Source organism: Lichenostomus cassidix, chromosome 2 (genome assembly GCF_008360975.1).
Source record: "Lichenostomus cassidix isolate B80296 chromosome 2, HeHo_3.0, whole genome shotgun sequence".
Classification (NCBI taxonomy): domain Eukaryota; kingdom Metazoa; phylum Chordata; class Aves; order Passeriformes; family Meliphagidae; genus Lichenostomus; species Lichenostomus cassidix.
The window spans coordinates 152,148,244-152,169,145 of NC_139482.1; the positions used below are offsets into that span (position 1 = coordinate 152,148,244).

Sequence of the window (20,902 nt, forward strand, 5' to 3'; positions counted from 1 at the left end):
ATTCCCCCAAAATCACTCCAAAATCCCATAAAATCCCATAAAAACCCCAAAAAATCCCATAAAAACCCCATAAAATCCCATAAAAATCCCATAAAAACCCCGCACTGACCCCGGCCAGGTCTGGTTGGGCTCGAAGAGGATCAGCAGAGTTGGTTCATAGTAACCATGTACCCCAAAAATCACCCCAAAAATCCCCAAAATCACTCCAAAATCCCTCAAAATCACCCCAAAATCCCGTAAAATCCCATAAAATCAAAAAAAATCCCATAAAAATCCCATAAAAACCCCACACTGACCCAGGCCAGGTCTGGTTGGGCTCGAAGAGGATCAGCAGGGTTGGTTCAGAGTAACCATGCAGGAATTGGAAACCTTAAATCCCCAAAAATCACCTCAAAATCCTCCAAAATCACCATAAAATTACCCAAAATCCCATAAAAGGACCCCAAAAACCCCAAAAATCCCATAAAAACCCCACACTGACCCCGGCCAGGTCTGGTTTGGCTTGAAGAGGATCAGCAGGATTGGTTCATAGTAACCATGCAGGAACTGGAAACCCTAAATCCCTAAAAATTCCCCTGAAACTCCCCAAAAACTGGTCCAAAATCACCCTAAATCACACAAAATCCCATAAAAACCCCAAAAAATCCTATAAAAATCCCATAAAAACCCCAAACTGACCCAGGCCAGGTCTGGTTTGGCTCGAAGAGGATCAGCAGGGTTGGTTCATAGTAACCATGCAGGAATTGGAAACCCTAAATCCCCCAAAAATCACCCAAAATTCCCCATAAAATCCCATAAAATCACCCTAAATCCCATAAAAACCCCATAAAATCCTATAAAAATCCCATAAAAACCCCAAACTGACCCCGGCCACATCTGGTTGGGCTCGAAGAGGATCAGCAGGGTTGATTCAGAGTATCCATGTACCCCAAAAACCCCAAAATTTTAAAATCACCCAAAATTCCCCATAAAATCCCATAAAATCACCCTAAATCCCATAAAATGACCCCAAACCCCCCAAAAATCCCATAAAAACCCTGCACTGACCCAGGCCAGGTCTGGTTGGGCTCGAAGAGGATCAGCAGGGTTGGTTCATAGTAACCATGTACCCCAAAAACCCCCAAAACTGCCCCAAAATCCCCCCAAATCCCAAAAAATCCTATAAAAATCCCATAAAATCCCTGCACTGACCCTGGCCAGGTCTGGTTGGGCTCGAAGAGGATCAGCAGGGTTGGTTCATAGTAACCATGCAGGAATTGCATGTCGATGATGTTCAGAAGTTTCTCATCCAACTCTCTGATGTCGATGATGTAACTCGGCAGGAAACTCGATTTTTGCCTGATTTTGGGGTGAAAATTTCGGATTTTTGGGGTTTTAGGGGATAAAATGGGGATTGGGGAAAAAAAGGGTGGAAGAGTGGGATGGAAATGGGGAGAAAATGGGAAAAAAGGGACAAAAATGGGTAAAAAATGCGTAAAAAGGGGATAGAAAGGGAGAAAAAAGTAGATTAAAAGGGGATTTAAAAATGTGTAAGAAATGCATGAAAAGGGGATAAAAATGTATAGAAAGGGGATAGAAAGGGAATGAAAATGAAATTTAAAATTTATGAAAAGGGGGTAAAAAGGAGATAAAAAAGGGAGAGAAATGGGATAAAAAATGTATAAAAAGGGAATAAAAAGGGGATAGAAATGGTATAAAAGGGGGTAAAAATGGATATACAAAGGGTGTAAAAAGGGGCTAGAAAAGTATAAGAAATGGATAAAAAAGGGATAAAAACGGGGTAAAAAGGGGAAAAAATGTATAAAAAGGGAATAAAAGATAAAAAGGGGATAAAGAATGTATAAAACGTGTATAAAAAGGGGGTAAAAAGGGGACAAAAAATGTATAAAAAGGGGATAAAAATGGGGATAAAAATGGGTAAAAAAGGTATAAAAGTATATAAGTAGGGCATAAAAAGTAGATAAAAGAGATTTGAAAAAGTATAAGAAATGGATGAAAAGGGGATAAAAAGGGTATAAAAATGGATATAAAATGGTCTAAAAAGGGGATAAAAATGCATTAAAAATGTATAAAAAGGGTATTAAAAAAACTTATAAAAATGGCTAAAAAGGGGATAAAAAGGCCCCAAAACTGCCCCAAAACTGCCCCAAAAAAGCCCCAAAAAAGCCCCAGGATGACTCACCCCTCTCCCACCAGCCCCTCGTGCTCGTCAGCCAGAGAATCTCTGCGGAAAGGGAGAACAACCAGGCGAGTTCCGTAGATCAACATCACTGCGCAGCGACCGTCGGGATCGACTCTGACACGGGGAGTGTGGACGTTCTGGACAAATCCATCCTGCAAAATATGGGAATTTGGGATGGTGGGATTTGGGATGGAGAAAATGGGATTTGGGATGGAAAAATGGAGAGGAAATCCAAAAAAATGGGATTGGGGATGGAGAAAATGGGATTTGGGATGGAAAAAATGGGATTGGGGATGGAAAAAATGGGATTTGGGATGGAAAAAATGGGAATTTGGGATGGTGAGATGGAGAGGAAATCCAAAAAAAAGGGATTTGGGATGGAAAAAATGGGATTTGGGATGGTGGGATGGAGAGGAAATCCAAAAAAATGGGATTTGGGATGGTGGGAGAGACAGAAAATCCCAAAAAATGGGATTTGCGATGGTGGGAGAGAGAGGAAAACCCAAAAATCGGAGATTTGGGATGGTGGGAGAGACAGAAAAACCAAAAAATGGGATTTGGGATGGTGGGAAAGACAGGAAATCCCAAAATCCACCCCACAGCATCACTGCACAGCGACCGTCGGGATCGACTCTGACACGGGGAGTGTGAACGTTCTGGACAAAGCCATCCTGGAAAATATGGGATTGGGGATGGAAAAATGGGATTTGGGATGGAAAAAATGGGATTGGGGATGTGAGAGAGACACTGGATGGAGAAAAACCTCAAAAAAATGGGATTTGGGATGTCAGAGAGACACTGGAGAGAGGAAAACCTCATAAAAATGGGATTTGGGATGGAAAAAATGGGATTTGGGATGGTGGGAAAGACAGGAAAACCCAAAAAATGGGATTTGGGATGGTTAGAGAGACAGGAAATCCCAAAAAATGGGATTGGGGAATGTGGGAAAGACAGAAAAACCCAAAAATCGGAGATTTGGGATGGTGGGAGAGACAGAAAAATCCAAAAAATTGGGATTTGGGAATGTTAGAGAGACCCTGGAGACAGGAAAACCTCAAAAAAATGGGATTTGGGGATGTGGGATGGAGAGAGAAACCTTGAAATTCATCCTGGGATGGAAAAAATGGGAATTTGGGATGGTGGGAAAGACAGGAAAACCCAAAAAATTGGGATTTGGGATGGTGAGATGGAGAGGAAATCCCAAAACCACATCTGTCCTGAAAAAACAGGATTTGGTGATGTGGGATGGAGAGAGAAACCTGAAAAATGGGATTTGGGGTGGTGGGAGAGAGAGAGAAACCTTGAAATTCATCCTGGGATTGGAAAAAATGGGATTTGGGAATGTGGGAAAGACAGGAAATCCCAAAAAAATGGGAATTTGGGATGTTAGAGAGACACTGGAGAGAGGAAAACCTCCAAAAAATGGGATTTGGGATGGTGGGAAAGACAGAAAACCCAAAAATCAGAGATTTGGGATGGAAAAAATGGGATTTGGGATGTTAGAGAGACACTGGATGGAGAAAAACTTCAAAAAAAATGGGATTTGGGATGGAAAAAATGGGATTTGGGATGGTGGGAAAGACAGAAAAACCCAAAAAACTGGGATTTGGGAATGTGGGATGGAGAGAGAAACCTGAAAAATTCATCCTAGGATGGAAAAAATGGGAATTTTTTGGGATTTTTGGGATATCTGAGGGTCCCTTTTTCCATCCTGAGAGGGAAAACAGGGAATTATTTCGATTTTTTGGGGATTTTTTGGTAAATTTGGGATGCTGGGAGAGTCCTGGGAATCCCAAAATCCATCCTGGGGTGGAAAAATGGGAATTATTTGGAGATTTTTGGGATATTTGGGATGTCTGAGAGTCCATTTTTCCATCCTGGGATGAAAAATGGGAATTATTTGGGGATTTTTGGGATATTTGGGATGCTAGGAAAGCAAATTTTTCCATTCTGAGGGGAAAAATGGGAATTTTTGGGACATTTGGGATACCTGAGGACCCATTTTTCCATCCTGAGAGGGAAAAATGGGAATTTTTGGGGATTTTTGGGATTTTTGAGAGTCCTGGGAATCCTGACATCCATCCTGGGATGAAAAAATGGGAATTTTTTGGGGATTTTTGGGATATTTGGGATGCTAGGAAAGGAAATTTTTCCATTCTGAGGGGAAAAAAATGGGAATTTTTGGGGATTTTTGGGATATTTGGGATGTCTGAGAGTCCATTTTTCCATCCTGGGATGAAAAATGGGAATTATTTGGGATTTTTGGGATATTTGGGATATCTGAGGACCCATTTTTCCATTCTGAGGGGGAAAAATGGGAATTTTTGGGATTTCTTGGGAATTTTGGGATTTTTCAGGACCCTGGGAATCCTGACAGCCATCCTGAGAGGGAAAACTGGGAATTTTGGGGGGAATTTTGGGAATTTTGGGAGTTTTCAGGACCCTGGGAATCCTAACATCCATCCTGGGATGAAAAAATGGGAATTTTTGGGATTTTTGGGATATTTGGGATGCTAAAAAAGCCAAATTTTCCATTCTGAGAGAAAAGAAATGGGATTTTTTGGGAATTTTGGGATTTTTCAGGACCCTGGGAATCCTGACATCCATCCTGGGATGGAAAAATGGGAATTTTTTTGATTTTTGGGATGCTAGGAAAGCAAAATTTTCCATTCTGAGGGGAAAAATGGGAATTTTTGGGATATTTGGGATGCTGGGAAAGCCAATTTTTCCATTTTGAGAGAAAATAAATGGGAATTTTTGGGGATTTTTGGGATTTTTGAGGGTCCTGGGAATCCTGACATCCATCCTGAGAGGGAAAAATGGGAATTTTGGGGGGATTTTTGGGATTTTTGAGAGTCCTGGGAATCCTGACATCCATCCTGAGGTGGAAAAATGGGAATTATTTGGGGATTTTTGGGATATTTGGGATGCTAGGAAAGGAAATTTTTCCATTCTGAGGGAAAAAAATGGGAATTTTTGGGGAATTTTTGGGATATTTGAGGGTTCTGGGGATCCTGACATCCATCCTGAGAAGGAAAAATGGGAATTTTTTGGGGATTTTTGGGATATTTGGGATGCTAGGAAAGGAAATTTTTCCATCCTGAGGGGAAAAAATGGGAATTTTTGGGATTTTTGGGATGTCTGAGGACCCATTTTTCCATCTTGAGAGGGAAAAAATGGGAATTTTTGGGATTTTTGAGGGTCCTGGGAATCCTGACATCCATCCTGAGGTGGAAAACTGGGAATTTTGGGGGGAATTTTGGGAATTTTGGGAGTTTTCAGGTCTCACCCGCAGCTCAGGCTCCTCGAAGTAGTGCAGAGAGAGAGTCTTGAGGTCGTGAGTGGCTGGGTCGTATTCCACCACGGAGAGCTGGGGAAAAAACACCCAAAATCAGGGGAAAAACCCAAAATTTGGGGGAAATAACCCAAAATTCAGGGAAAACAGACCAGAAATGGGGAGAAAACGCAAAAAAATGGGGAGAAAACCCAAAAATCAGGGAAAACAGATCAGAAATGGGGAAAAAACACCCAAAATTCAGGGGAAAAACCCCAAAGTTCAGGGAAAATAACCCCAAAGTTCAGGGAAAATAACCCAAAATTCAGGGAAAACAGATCAGAAATGGGGAGAAACAACCCAGAAATGGGGAAAAACACCCAAAAATCAGGGAAAAGTCACCAGAAATGGGGAGAAAACCCCAAAAATCAGGGAAAAAACACCCAAAATTCAGGGAAAACACACCCAGAAATGGGGAGAAAACGCAAAAAAATGGGGAGAAAACCCAAAAAAATCAGGGAATATAACCCAAAAATGAGGAAAAACACACCAAAAAATGGGGAGAATGACCCAGAAATGGGGAGAAAACCCAAAAATCAGAGGAAAAAACCCAAAAATCAGAGGAAAAAACCCAAAAATCAGAGAAAATAACCCAAAAATCAGGGAAAATACACAAAAAATGGGGAGAAACAACCCAAAAATGGGGAGAAAACCCAAAAAAATGAGGAGAAAACCCAAAAAAAAGGGGAAAAACACCCTAAAAATGGGGAGAAACACACAAAAAATGGGGAAAAAACCCCAAAAATCAGGGAAAAAACCCCAAAGTTCAGGGAAAATAACCCAAAATTCAGGGAAAACAGATCAGAAATGGGGAGAAACAACCCAGAAATGGGGAGAAACATCCAAAAATCAGGGAAAAGTCACCAGAAATGGGGAGAAAACCCCAAAAATCAGGGAAAAAACACCCAAAATTCAGGGAAAACACACCCAGAAATGGGGAGAAAACTCAAAAAAATGGGGAGAAAACCCCAAAAATCAGGGAAAATAACCCAAAAATGGGGAAAAACACACCAAAAAATGGGGAAAATGACCCAGAAATGGGGAGAAAACCCAAAAAATCAGAGAAAAAAACCCAAAAATCAGAGAAAAAAACCCAAAAATCAGGGAAAATACACAAAAAATGGGGAGAAACAACCCAAAAAATGGGGCGAAAACCCAAAAAAATGAGGAGAAAACCCAAAAAAAAGGGGAAAAACACCCTAAAAATGGGGAGAAACACACCAAAAATGGGGAAAAACCCCAAAAATCAGGGAAAATAACCCAAAAATCAGAGAAAATAACTCAAAAATCAGAGAAAATAACCCAAAAATCAGGGGAAACAGACCCAGAAATGGGAAGAAAACTCAAAAAAATGGGGAGAAAACCCAAAAAAATAAGGAAAAATAACCCAAAAATCAGGGAAAACAGATCAGAAATGGGGAAAAAACACCCAAAATTCAGGGAAAAAACCCCAAAGTTCAGGGAAAATAACCCAAAATTCAGGGAAAACAGATCAGAAATGGGGAGAAACAACCCAGAAATGGGGAAAAACACCCAAAAATCAGGGAAAAGTCACCAGAAATGGGGAGAAAACCCCAAAAATCAGGGAAAAAACACCCAAAATTCAGGGAAAACACACCCAGAAATGGGGAGAAACAACCCAAAAATGGGGAGAAAACCCCAAAAATCAGGGAAAATAACCCAAAAATGGGGAAAAAACACACCAAAAAATGGGGAGAATGACCCAGAAATGGGGAGAAAACCCAAAAATCAGAGGAAAAAAACCCAAAAATCAGAGAAAATAACCCAAAAATCAGGGAAAATACACAAAAAATGGGGAGAAACACCCAAAAAATGGGGCGAAAACCCAAAAAAATGAGGAGAAAACCCAAAAAAAAGGGGAAAAACACCCTAAAAATGGGGAGAAACACCCAAAAAATGGGGAAAAACCCCAAAAATCAGGGAAAATAACCCAAAATTCAGGGGAAACAGACCCAGAAATGGGGAGAAAACTCAAAAAAATGGGGAGAAAACCCAAAAAAATAAGGAAAAATAACCCAAAAATCAGGAAAAACAGATCAGAAATGGGGAGAAACAACCCAGAAATGGGGAAAAACACCCAAAAATCAGGGAGAAGTCACCAGAAATGGGGAGAAAACCCCAAAAATCAGGGAAAAAACACCCAAAATTCAGGGAAAACACACCCAGAAATGGGGAGAAAACTCAAAAAAATGGGGAGAAAACTCAAAAAAATCAGGGAAAATAACCCAAAAATGGGGAAAAACACACAAAAAAATGGGGAGAATGACCCAGAAATGGGGAGAAAACCCCAAAAATCAGAGAAAAAAACCCAAAAATCAGAGAAAAAACCCCAAAAATCAGGGAAAATACACAAAAAATGGGGAGAAACACCCTAAAAATGGGGAGAAACACACGAAAAATGGGGAAAAACCCAAAATTTGGGGGAAATAACCCAAAATTCAGGGAAAACAGACCCAGAAATGGGAAGAAAACTCAAAAAAATGGGGAGAAAACCCCAAAAATCAGGGAAAATAACCCAAAAATGGGGAAAAACACACCAAAAAATGGGGAGAATGACCCAGAAATGGGGAGAAAACCCAAAAATCAGAGAAAAAAACCCAAAAATCAGAGAAAATAACCCAAAAATCAGGGAAAATACACAAAAACTGGGGAGAAACACCCTAAAAATGGGGAGAAAACCCAAAAAAATGAGGAGAAAACCCAAAAAAAAGGGGAAAAACACCCTAAAAATGGGGAGAAACACACCAAAAATGGGGAAAAACCCCAAAAATCAGGGAAAATAACCCAAAAATCAGGGAAAACAGATCAGAAATGGGGAAAAAACACCCAAAATTCAGGGAAAAAACCCCAAAGTTCAGGGAAAATAACCCAAAATTCAGGGAAAGAGAAAAGAAATGGGGAAAAAAACCCCAAAAAATGGGGAAAAAACACCAAAAAATGGGGAAAAAAATGCAAAAAAAAATGGGGAAAAAATGGGGGAAAAACACCAAAAAATGGGGAAAAATACAAAAAAAATGGGGAAAAAAATACCAAAAAATGGAGATAAACCCCCCAAAATAGGGAAAAAGTTAAAAAAATTGGGGGAAAAAACCAAAAAATGGGGAAAAAACAGCAAAAACTGGGGAAAAATCCCCAAAAATGGAGGGAAAAAAGCAAAAAAAATGGGGAAAAAATACCAAAAATTGGGGGAAAAACCCCAAAAAATGGGGAGAAATCCCAAAAAAATGGGGAAAAAATGCAAAAAAAAAAAAAGGGAAAAACCACCAAAAAATGGGGAAAAAATACCAAAAAATGGGGAAAAAACACAAAAAAAATGGGGAAAAAACACCAAAAAATAGGGAAAAAGTTAAAAAAATTGGGGGAAAAGCCAAAAAAAAAGGGGAGAAACAACCCAGAAATGGGGAAAAACATCCAAAAATCAGGGAAAAGTCACCAGAAATGGGGAGAAAACCCCAAAAATCAGGGAAAAAACACCCAAAATTCAGGGAAAACACACCCAGAAATGGGGAGAAACAACCCAAAAATGGGGAGAAAACCCAAAAAAATCAGGGAAAATAACCCAAAAATGAGGAAAAACACACCCAAAAAATGGGGAGAATGACCCAGAAATGGGGAGAAAACCCCAAAAATCAGAGAAAAAACCCCAAAAATCAGAGAAAATAACCCAAAAATCAGGGAAAATACACAAAAAATGGGGAGAAACAACCCAAAAATGGGGAGAAAACCCAAAAAAATGAGGAGAAAACCCCAAAAAAAAGGGGAAAAACACCCTAAAAATGGAGAGAAACACACAAAAAATGGGGGAAAACCCCAAAAATCAGGGGAAATAACCCAAAAATCAGGGGAAACAGACCCAGAAATGGGGAGAAAACTCAAAAAAATGGGGAGAAAACCCAAAAAAATAAGGAAAAATAACCCAAAAATCAAGAAAAACAGATCAGAAATGAGGAAAAAACACCCAAAAATGGGGAAAAACCCCCAAAGTTCAGGGAAAATAACCCAAAATTCAGGGAAAACAGATCAGAAATGGGGAGAAACAACCCAGAAATGGGGAAAAACATCCAAAAATCAGGGAAAAAACACCCAAAATTCAGGGAAAACACACCCAGAAATGGGGAGAAACAACCCAAAAATGGGGAGAAAACCCCAAAAATCAGGGAAAATAACCCAAAAATGGGGAAAAAACACACCAAAAAATGGGGAGAATGACCCAGAAATGGGGAGAAAACCCAAAAATCAGAGGAAAAAAACCCAAAAATCAGAGAAAATAACCCAAAAATCAGGGAAAATACACAAAAAATGGGGAGAAACACCCTAAAAATGGGGCGAAAACCCAAAAAAATGAGGAGAAAACCCCAAAAAAAGGGGAAAAACACCCTAAAAATGGGGAGAAACACACCAAAAATGGGGAAAAACCCCAAAAATCAGGGAAAATAACCCAAAAATCAGAGAAAATAACTCAAAAATCAGAGAAAATAACCCAAAAATCAGGGGAAACAGACCCAGAAATGGGGAGAAAACTCAAAAAAATGGGGAGAAAACCCAAAAAAATAAGGGAAAATAACCCAAAAATCAGGGGAAACAGATCAGAAATGGGGAAAAAACACCCAAAATTCAGGGAAAAAACCCCAAAGTTCAGGGAAAATAACCCAAAATTCAGGGAAAACAGATCAGAAATGGGGAGAAACAACCCAGAAATGGGGAAAAACACCCAAAAATCAGGGAAAAGTCACCAGAAATGGGGAGAAAACCCCAAAAATCAGGGAAAAAACACCCAAAATTCAGGGAAAACACACCCAGAAATGGGGAGAAACAACCCAAAAATGGGGAGAAAACCCCAAAAATCAGGGAAAATAACCCAAAAATGGGGAAAAAACACACCAAAAAATGGGGAGAATGACCCAGAAATGGGGAGAAAACCCAAAAATCAGAGGAAAAAACCCCAAAAATCAGAGAAAATAACCCAAAAATCAGGGAAAATACACAAAAAATGGGGAGAAACACCCAAAAATGGGGAGAAAACCCAAAAAAAAGGGGAAAAACACCCTAAAAATGGGGAGAAACACACAAAAAATGGGGAAAAACCCCAAAAATCAGGGAAAATAACCCAAAAATCAGGGGAAACAGACCCAGAAATGGGGAGAAAACTCAAAAATGGGAAGAAAACCCCAAAAATCAGGAGGAAAACCCCAAAACTGGGGAGAAAACCCCAAAACTGGGGAGAAAACCCCAAAAATCAGGAGGAAAACCCCAAAAATGGGGAGAAAACCCCAAAAATCAGGAGGAAAACCCAAAAATGGGGAAAAAACCCCAAAAAAATCAGGGAAAGCAGCCCAAAAATCAGGAGGAAAACCCCAAAAATCAGGAGAAAAACCCCAAAAAAATCAGGGAAAGCAGCCCAAAAATCAGGAAGAAAACCCCAAAACTGGGGAGAAAACCCAAAGATCAGGAGGAAAACCCCAAAAATCAGGAGGAAAACCCCAAAACTGGGGAGAAAACCCAAAAAATCAGGAACAGCACCCCAAATATGGAGGAAAAATATCCCCAAAGTTATCAACAGGACCCCAAAAAATGGGGAGAAAACCCCAAAAATGGGGAGAAAACCCCAAAACTGGGGAGAAAACCCCAAAATGGGGAGAAACCCCAAAAATGGGGAGAAAACCCCAAAAATCAGGAGGAAAACCCCAAAAATGGGGAGAAAACCCCAAAAATGGGGAGAAAACCCCAAAAATAATGGAGACAAAACCCCAAAAATGGGGAGAAAACCCCAAAATGGGGAGAAAACCCAAAAATCAGGAGAAAACCCCAAAAATCAGGAGGAAAACCCCAAAAATCAGGAGAAAAACCCCAAAAATCAGGGAAAACAGCCCAAAAATCAGGAAGAAAACCCCAAAAATGGGGAGAAAACCCAAAAAAATCAGGAGGAAAACCCCAAAAATGGGGAGAAAACCCCAAATATGGAGGAAAAAAACCCCCAAAGTTATCAACAGAACCCCAAAAATGGGGAGAAAACCCAAAAATCAGGAGGAAAACCCCAAAAATGGGGAAAAAACCCAAAAAAATGAGGAGAAAACCCAAAAAAATGGGGACAAAACCCAAAAAATGGGGAGAAAACCTCATCCCACTTCTATCCCTCCACCCCAGAAAGATTTTTTGGGATCCAGGGGGTATTTTTGGGCTATTTTTGGGGTTTTTTGGGATCCAGGATGATTTTTTTGGGGTATTTTAGGGGTTTTTGGGCTCCAGGATGTATTTTTGGGACATTTTTTGGGATTTTTTTGGGATCTCCTCCCACCCCATGCTATTTTTTGCCCCCCAGTCCCATCTTCTGACCTATTTTTGGGATTTTTTGGGATTTTTTTGGGATCTCCTCCCACCCAGAATTTTTTTTAACCCCCAGGCCAATTTTCTGGTGTATTTTTGGGGTTTTTTTGGGCTCCAGGGTGTATTTTTGGGCTCCAGGGTGTATTTTTTGGATATTTTTTGGGGTTTTTTGGGATCTCCTCCCAACCCAGGGGTTTTCTGTGGCTCCAGGATGTATTTTTGGGCCATTTTTTTGGTTTTTTGAGATCCAGGGTGTATTTTTGGGACATTTTTTGGGATTTTTTGGGATCTCCTCCCACCCCATGCTATTTTTTGCCCCCCAGTCCCATTTTCTGGTCTATTTTTGGGGTTTTTTTGGGCTCCAGGGTATATTTATGGGTTTTATATGGGCTCCAGGGGGTATTTCTGGGCTATTTTGGGGTTTTTTTGGGCTATTTTTGGGATTGAGGGTGTATTTTTGGGGTTATTTTGGCATTTTTTTGGGATTTCCTCCCACCCCATGCTATTTTTTGCCCCCCAGTCCCATCTTCTGACCTATTTTTGGGATTTTTTTGGGGTTTTGCCTCACCTTGGCATCCTTGAAGCTCAGCAGCAAAGCATCCCTCTTGGCTCCAGCCAGCTGCACACTCGCCATGGACATCACATTGCCAAAAAACGAGAATGAAGCCACCAGTTCCAGCTTCTCCCGGTGACCTTTGCCCTCTGGGGGGAAAATTTGGGAATTTTAGGGGTTTTTTTGGGGTGTTTGGGGTGTTTGAAGAGGTTTTGGGGTGAGAAAATTGGGGATTTTGGGGTTCATTGGGGTTGGGTTTTGATTTTTTTGGGATTTTTTCTGGTTAATTTGGTGGTTTTGGGTTTAAGTTTTGCCTAAAATTGGGATGAGATCCTAAAATTGGGGTTGAGTTTCCCAAATTGGGATTTTGGGATTTGTTTTTGATTTTTTCTGATTTTTTTTCTGATTTTTTTCTGATTTTTTTCTGATTTTTTTCTGATTTTTTCTGATTTTTTTTCCGATTTTTTCTGATTTTTTTCTGATTTTTTCTGATTAATTAGGTGGTTTTGGGTTTAATTTTTACCTAAAATTGGGATGAGATCCTAAAATTGGGGTTGAGTTTCCCAAATTGGGATTTTGGGATTTGTTTTTGATTTGTTTCTGATTTTTTCTGATTTTTTTCTGATTTTTTCTGATTTGTTTCTGTTTGTTTCTGATTTTTTTCGTTTTTTTTGATTTTTACTGATTTTTCTGATTTTTCTGATTTTTTTCGATTTTTTTCTGATTTTTTTTCTGATTTTTTCTGATTTTTTCTGATTTTTTCTGATTTTTTCTGATTTTTTTTTTCTGATTTTTTCTGATTTTTTCTGATTAATTGGTTGGTTTTGGGATTTTAATTTTTACCTAAAATTGGGATGAGATCCCAAATTAGTGAGTTTCCCAAATTGGGATTTTGGGATTTGTTTTTGATTTTTTCTGATTTTTTTTCTGATTTTTTTCTGATTTTTTTCTGAATTTTTTCTGATTTTTTCTGGTTTTTTCTGATTTTTTCTGATTAATTAGGTAGTTTTGGATTTTAATTTTTACCTGAAATTGGGATGAAATCCTAAAATTGGGTTGATGTCGTTAATTGAGGTTTTGGGATTTGTTTTTGATTTTCTCCGGATTTTTTCTGATTAATTGGATGGTTTTGGTTTTAATTGTGACCTAAAATTGGGATGAGATCCCAAAATTTGGGGTTGAGTTTCCCAAATTGGGATTTTGGGGTTTATTTTTGATTTTCTTCTGATTTTTTCTGATTAATTGGATGGTTTTGGATTTTAATTTTTGCCTAAAATTTGGATGAGATAATAAAATTGGAATTGATGTTTTTAATTGAGGTTTTGGGGTTGATTTTTGAATTTTTTCCTGTTTTTTTTCTGATTAATTGGGTTTTTTCCCCTTTAATTGTCATTTAATATGAAAAAATGGAGGAAATCACCCCAAAAATGGGGAAATTGCCCCAAAATGGGGAAATCATCCCAAAAAGAGAGGAAATCAACCCAGAAATGGAGGAAATTACCCAAAACAGGGAGGAAATCAACCCAAAAAGGCAGAAAATCAACCCAAAAATGGAGGAAATCAACCCAAAAACGGGGAAATTGCCCCAAAAAGGGACGAAATCAACCCAAAAATGAAGCAAATCACCCCAAAAATGAAGGAAATCACCCCAAAAAGGAGAAAATCCCCCCAAAAAAGGGGAAATTGCCCCCAAAATGGGAGGAAATTGCCCCAAAAATGAAGGAAATAAACCCAAAAATGGAGGAAATCACCCCAAAAATGAAGGAAATCATCCCAAAAAGGAAGGAAATCACCCCAAAAAGGAGAAAATCAACCCAAAAAAGGGGAAATTGCCCCCAAAATGGGAGGAAATTGCCCCAAAAATGAAGGAAATCAACCCAAAAAGGGAGGAAATAACCCAAAAAGGGAGGAAATCGACCCAAAAATGAAGGAAATCATCCCAAAAATGAAGGAAATCGACCCAAAAATGGGAGGAAATCACCCCAAAAATCAGAAAATTGTCCCAAAAAGGGACAAAATTACCCCAACAAATGAAGGAAATCACCCCAAAAAGGAAGGAAATTTCCCAAAAAAGGAGGAAATGACCCCAAAATCACCAAATCCCCCAAAACTGACTCACTCACCCCCATTCCTGTCGCCTTTTCCAGCTCCCTGCGAGAGAAAACAATCAATCAGCAAAATTGCCCAAAATCCTGGGAATTTGGGGTGGTTTTGGGGTTTTTGGGGTCAGTTTTGGGGTCAGTTTGGGGGTTTTTAGGGTCACTGTTGAGGTCACTTTTTGGGGTCAGTTTTAGGGTCAGATTTTGGGGTGTTTCTGGGGTGTTTTTAGGGTCAGTTTTAAGGCTTTTGGGGTGTTTCTATAGCCAGATTTTGAGGGGTTTTGGGGTCAGTTTTGGAGGTTTTTAGGGTCAGTTTTTGGGGTTTTTGGGGTCATTTTCTGGGGGTTTTTAGGGTCATTTTCTGGGGGTTTTTGGGGTGACTTTTGGGGTTTTTGAGATCACTTTTGGGCTCAAATTGTGGGGTTTTTAGGGTCACTTTTGGGGTCAGTTTTTGGGGTCACTTTTTGGGGTTTTTGGGGTCAGTTTTTGGGGTTTTATTGTCAGTTTTAGGGTCACTTTTGGGGTTAGATTTTGGGGGTTTTGGGGTCAGTTTTGGGGTTTTTGGGGTCAGTTTTGGGGTCAGATTTTGGGGTGGTTTTGGGGTCAGATTTTGGGGTTTTTGGGGTCAGTTTTGGGGTTTTTGGGGTCAGATTTTGGGGTGGTTTTGGGGTCAGTTTTGGGGTTTTTGGGGTGTTTTTTGGGTCAGTTTTGGGGTTTTTGGGGTCAGTTTTGAGGTTTTTGGGGTCAGATTTTGGGGTTTTTGGGGTCAGTTTTGGGGTATGTAGGGTCAGATTTTGGGGGTTTTGGATCAGATTTGGGGGTTTTTGGGGTCAGATTTTGAGGTTTTTGGGGTCAGTTTTGGGGATTTTTGGGGTCATTTTGGGGTTTTGGATCAGATTTTGGGGGTTTTGGGGTCAGTTTTGGGGTTTTGGGTCAGTTTTGGGGGATTTTTGGGGTCAGTTTTGGGGTTTTGGGTCAGTTTTGGGGTTTTTGGGTCAGTTTTGGGGTCAGTTTTGGGGTTTTTAGGGTCAGATTTTGGGGTTTTTGGGGTGTTTTTGGGGTCAGTTTTTGGGTTTTTTGGGGGTTTGGGGTCAGTTTTGGGGCTTTTTGGCTGTTTTTAGGGTTTCTGGGGTCAGTTTTGGGGTGTTTTTTGTGGGGTCAGATTTTGGGGGTTTTGGGGTCAGTTTTGGGGTCTTTTGGGCCTTTGTTGGGTTCAGTGATGTTTTGGGGTTTTGGGGTGATTTTGAAGTTTTTTGATCAGATTTGTGTTTGGTCAGATTTTGAGGTTTTTGGGGTCAGTTTTAAGGGTTTTTAGGGTCGGATTTTGGGGTTTTTTGGGGTCAGATTTTGGGGTTTTTGGTCAGTTTAGGGTTTTGGGTCAGTTTTGGGGGTTTTAGGGTCTGTTTTGGGGTTTTGGGGTCAGTTTTGGGGTTTTTAGGGTCAGTTTTGGGCGTTAATGGGGTCAGTTTTGAGGTTTTTGGGGTCAGTTTGGGGTTTTGGGGTCAGATTTTGGGGTTTTTGGGGTCAGTTTTAGGGTGGTTTTGGGTGTTTTTAGGGTCAGTTTTGGCTTTTGGGGTGTTTTTGCAGATTTTGAGGGGTTTTGGGGTCAGTTTTGGAGGTTTTTAGGGTCAGTTTTTGGGGTTTTTGGGGTCATTTTCTGGGGGTTTTTAGGGTCATTTTCTGGGGGTTTTTGGGGTGACTTTTGGGGTTTTTGAGATCACTTTTGGGCTCAAATTGTGGGGTTTTTAGGGTCACTTTTGGGGTCAGTTTTTGGGGTCACTTTTTGGGGTTTTTGGGGTCAGTTTTTGGGGTTTTATTGTCAGTTTTAGGGTCACTTTTGGGGTTAGATTTTGGGGGTTTTGGGGTTACTTTTTGGGGTTTTTGGGGTCACTTTTGGGGTCAGTTTCTGGGGGTTTTGGGGTCAGGTTTTGGGGATTTTAGGGTCAGTTTTTAGGGTTATGGGGGTCAGTTTTGGGCTCAAATTTTGGGGTCAGATTTTGGGGGTTTTGGGGTCAGTTTTGGGGTCAGGTTTTAGGTTTTTAGGGTCAGTTTTTAGGGTTTTTTGCGGCCACTTTTTGGGGTTTTATTGTCAGTTTTAGGGCCACTTTTGGGGTCAGATTTTGGGGTTTTTGGGGTCAGTTTGGGGTCAGTTTTGGGGTTTTTATTGTCAGTTTTGGGGTCTGTTTTGGGGGTTTTTAGGGTAAGTTTTTAGGGTTTTTGGGGTCACTTTTTGCTGTTTTTAGTGTCAGTTTGGGGTCAGTTTTGGGGGCAGTTATGGGATCAGTTTGGGGTCAGTTTTGGGGTCACTTTTTGGGGTTTTTGGGGTCAATTTTAGAGTCAGATTTTAGGGTTTTTCAAGTCAGTTTTGGGGTTTTTAGGGTCAGTTTGGAGTCAGTTTTGGGGTCTGTTTTGGGGTCAATTTTGGGAGTTTTTATTGTCAGTTTTGGGGTCAGTTTTGGGGGGTTTTAGGGTCAGTTTTTAGAGTTTTTGTGGTCAGTTTTGGGGTCAGTTTTGGGGTCTTTAATGTCAATTTTGAGGTCAGTTAGGGGATCCATTTGGGGTCAGTTTTCGGGTCACTTTTTGGGGGTTTTGGGGTCACTTTTGGGGTTTTAGCATCAGTTTTGGGGTCAGTTTTGGGATCAGTTTTTGGGGGTTTTTAGGGTGAGTTTCCAAGGTTTTTGGGGTCACTTTTGGGCACAAATTTTGGGTTTTTCTGGGGTCACTTTTTGGTGTTTTTAGCGTCAGTTTAGGGGTCAGTTTTGGGGGTTTTTAGGGTCAGTTTTTAGGGTTTTTGCAGTCAGTTTTAGGGCCAATTTTGGGGTTTTTAATGTCACTTTTGGGGTCAGTCATGGGGTCAGTTTGGGGTCAGTTTGTGGGGTCACTTTTTGGGGTCACTTTTGAGGTTTTTGGGGTCACTTTTGAAGTCCGTTTTGGGGTCAGTTTTGGGGTTTTTAGCATCTGTTTTGGTGTCAGTTTGGGGGTCTTTAGGGTCAGTTTTTGGGGTCAGTTTTGGGGGTTTTCGGGTCAGATTTTGGGGGTTTTCAGGGCAGTTTTTGGGGTTTTTAGTGTCAGTTTTAGCGTCAGATTTTGGGGTGTTTCTGGGGTGTTTTTAGGGTCAGGTTTTAGGGTTTTTAGGGTCAGTTTTGGGGTCAGTTTTTAGGGTTTTTGGGGTCAGTTTTAGGGTCACTTTTTAGGGTTTTTGGGGTCAGTTTTGGGGTCAGTTTTTAGGGATTTTTGAGTCAGTTTTGGGGTCAGTTTGGGGTTGGTTTCGGTGTCACTTTTGGGGTTTTTGGGGTCACTTTGGGGTCAGTTTATAGGGTTTTTAGGGTCAGTTTTAGGGGTTTTTAGGGTCAGTTTTGGGGTCAGTTTTTAGGGTTTTTAGGGTCAGTTTTGGGGTCAGTTTTTAGGGTTTTTAGGGTGTTTTTGGGGTCAGTTTTTAGGGTTTTTAGGGTCGGATTTTGGGGTTTTTGGGGTCAGTTTTCAGGGTTTTTGGGGCGTTTTTAGGGTCGGTTTTTAGGGTTTTTGGGGTGTTTTTGGGTCAGTTTTTGGGGTGTTTGGGGCTCACCTTGGGGTCAGTTTTTGAGGTGTTTTTAGGGTCGGTTTTTAGGGTTTTTAGTGTCAGTGTTTAGGGTTTTTGGGGTGTTTTTGGGTCAGTTTTTGAGGTGTTTTTGGGGTTAGTTTTTAGGGTGTTTTAGGGCGTTTTTAGGGTCAGTGTTTAGGGTTTTTGGGGCGCTTTTGGGGTCAGTTTTGGGGTCAGTTTTTGGGCTCACCTCGGGGTCGTGGTTCAGCCGATAGACGAAGAGCTGCGAAGTTCCAGCGACAACCAAATTCCTCTCAGCCGCCGAGAAGAAATGGCAATAAAGGGAAAATTCCAACCCCGTGGGAGGATGGGTTTGCTTGTACACGGCGTACATTGCACCCAAAAAACCCCAAAAAAACCCCAAAAATCCTGGGGGCACGGCGGGACCTCGGGGGGCTGGGGGAGAGAAAAGGGAGAAAAAACAACAATAAAAAAATAGGAAAATCGGTGAGAAAAGGGAGAGGAAGACCTGAAAAAGGGAGGAATTGCCCCAAAAATGGGAATGTGGCACGAGCCACCCAGAGCAACTCCAATCCCATATTTTCCCCTAAGATTCCCACAGATTTTTCCCACCAGAGAATCCCCAAATCTCCCCTCAGCCCCCTCGGAACCCGTGAGCCCCTAAAATACCCCAAAGAACCCCCAAAAAACCCCTCAGATCCCCCAAAATTCCCTTACAAATTTTCCCCTCAGTCCTCCTCAATATTCCCCTCACGAAATCCCAAATCTCCCCTCAGTGCCTCAAAACCTAATTATCCCCACATGAGCCCCCAAATAACCCCAAAAAAATCCTCAAAAAAACCTCCAAAAAACCCTCAGAACCCCCCCAAAAAAACTCCTCAGAATCCCCAAAAAAACCATTCAGATTTTCCCACACAGACCTCAACATCTTCCCCTCACGAATCCCCAAATCTCCCCTCAGTGCCTCAAAACCCAATTATCCCCACATGAACCCTCATCCATCCAAAAAAACAAAAAAATAAAAAAACCAAACCCCCCCCCAAAAATTCCTCAGAATCCTCAAAATTCCCCTACAAATTTTCTCCTCAGTCCTCCACAATCTTCCCCTCACGAATTCCCAAATCTCCCCTCAGTGCCTCAAACACAATTATCCCCACATGAGCTCCCTGATCTACCCAAAGAACCCAAAAAAAACCAAAAAAAACCCTCAGAATCCCAAAAAAACCTCCTCAGAATCCCTTAAAATAGCCTTACAGATTCTTTCCCCAGACCCCACAAATCTTCTCCTCACGAATCCCCAAATCTCCCCTCAGCCCCTCAAAACCCAATTATCCCCACATGAACCCCTGATCTACCCAAAAAACCCAAAAAAAAACCCCAAAAAAAACCCTCAGAACCCCAAAAAAACTCCTCAGAATCCTCAAAAAAATACCTCTCCACATTTTCCCCTCCAGACCTCACTATCTTCCCCTCACGAATTCCCAAATCTTCCCTCAGTGCCTCAAATCCCAATTATCCCCACATGAACCCTCATCCATCCAAAAAAACCCAAAAAAACCCCCCAAAAAATTCCTCAGAATCCTCAAAATTCCCCTACAAATTTTCTCCTCAGTCCTCCTCAATCTTCCCCTCACGAATCCCCAAATCTCCCCTCAGCCCCTCAAAAAGCCTCAACCCCAATTATCTCCCCATGAGCTCCCTGATCTACCCAAAGAACCCAAAAAAACCCAAAAAAAACCCTCAGAATCCAAAAAAACCTCCTCAGAATCCCTTAAAATAGCCTTACAGATTCTTTCCCCCAGACCCCACAAATCTTCTCCTCATGAATCCCCAAATCTCCCCTCAGCCCCTCAAAACCCTATTATCCCTCATGAACCCCTGATCTACCCAAAAAACCCAAAAAAAATCCCAAAAAAAACCCTCAGAACCCCAAAAAAACTCCTCAGAATCCTCAAAAAAATACCTCTCCACATTTTCCCACACAGACCTCAACATCTTCCCCTCACGAATCCTAAAATCTCCCCTCAGTGCCTCAAAACCTAATTATCCCAAAGAACCCCAAAAAACCTCCAAAAAACCCTCAGAATCCCAGAAAAAATTCCTCAGAATCCCCAAAAAAACCATTCAGATTTTCTCCTCCAGACCTCACCATCTTCCCCTCACGAATCCCCAAATCTCCTCTCAGTCGCTCAAAACCCAATTATCCCCACATGAGCTCCCCGATCCACCAAAAAAACCCAAAAAACCCTAAAAAAAAACTCTCAGACCCCCCCTAAAATTACCTCTCTAAATTTTCCCCTTCAGACGCCCCAATCTTCCCCTCACGAATCCCCAAATCTCCCCTCACACCCCCAACCCACCCTCATCTCCCTCCGCCGCCCCTTCCATCCCTACAAACCCCTCAAACTTCCCTCTCCGCTCCCCTCTCACCCTCCAAAACCCCCCAAAATCCCCCAAATCCCCCAAATTCGCGTTCCCCCCTCACCGCTCTCACACGGCCCGTTCCCGCCGCCGCCGCCGCCGCCACAGAGATGCCGGACGTGAGACCGGAAGTTGGGCCAGAAAGGCGCCGGCGCGGCCGCTCCGGCCTTTACCATAGAGGCGTTTAGTCCTCCAGCGCCGGCGGGATTCGAACTCGGGACCTCCGGAGGAGTCTCTGCACCCCATAAACCACCCATCGACCCTTTACGGGATTTTGGGGGGGATAGGGGGGTCCTGGAACCCAAAAAAGGGGTCTGAACCCCCTGGGGAAAGGGTACGGAGGGGTGCTGGAGCTCCCCAAATGGAGCTGCACCCCACAGAGAGCCTGAACCCCACAAAAAAGGGGCTGCACCCCATAGCGGTCCCA

General features: G+C 41.5%; 1 protein-coding gene across 1 annotated transcript in view; it reads right to left on the reverse strand.

Moving 5' to 3' along the window:
* LOC146442648 (cleavage and polyadenylation specificity factor subunit 1-like) overlaps positions 1–18,484 on the reverse strand; it is a 19,194-nt gene extending 710 nt beyond the window's left edge. Inside the window, exons 1-7 of the mRNA XM_085049881.1 lie at positions 18,284–18,484; positions 14,538–14,565; positions 12,430–12,563; positions 5,472–5,552; positions 2,782–2,853; positions 2,183–2,262; positions 1,192–1,338 (exon numbers count right to left, since the gene is read on the reverse strand). Of these exons, the coding sequence (XP_084906007.1) occupies positions 1,192–1,338; positions 2,183–2,262; positions 2,782–2,853; positions 5,472–5,552; positions 12,430–12,563; positions 14,538–14,565; positions 18,284–18,427 (686 nt within the window). The 5' untranslated portion in view covers positions 18,428–18,484. The remainder of the gene's footprint in view (positions 1–1,191; positions 1,339–2,182; positions 2,263–2,781; positions 2,854–5,471; positions 5,553–12,429; positions 12,564–14,537; positions 14,566–18,283) is intronic.
* Between the last annotated feature and the right edge of the window lie 2,418 nt (positions 18,485–20,902).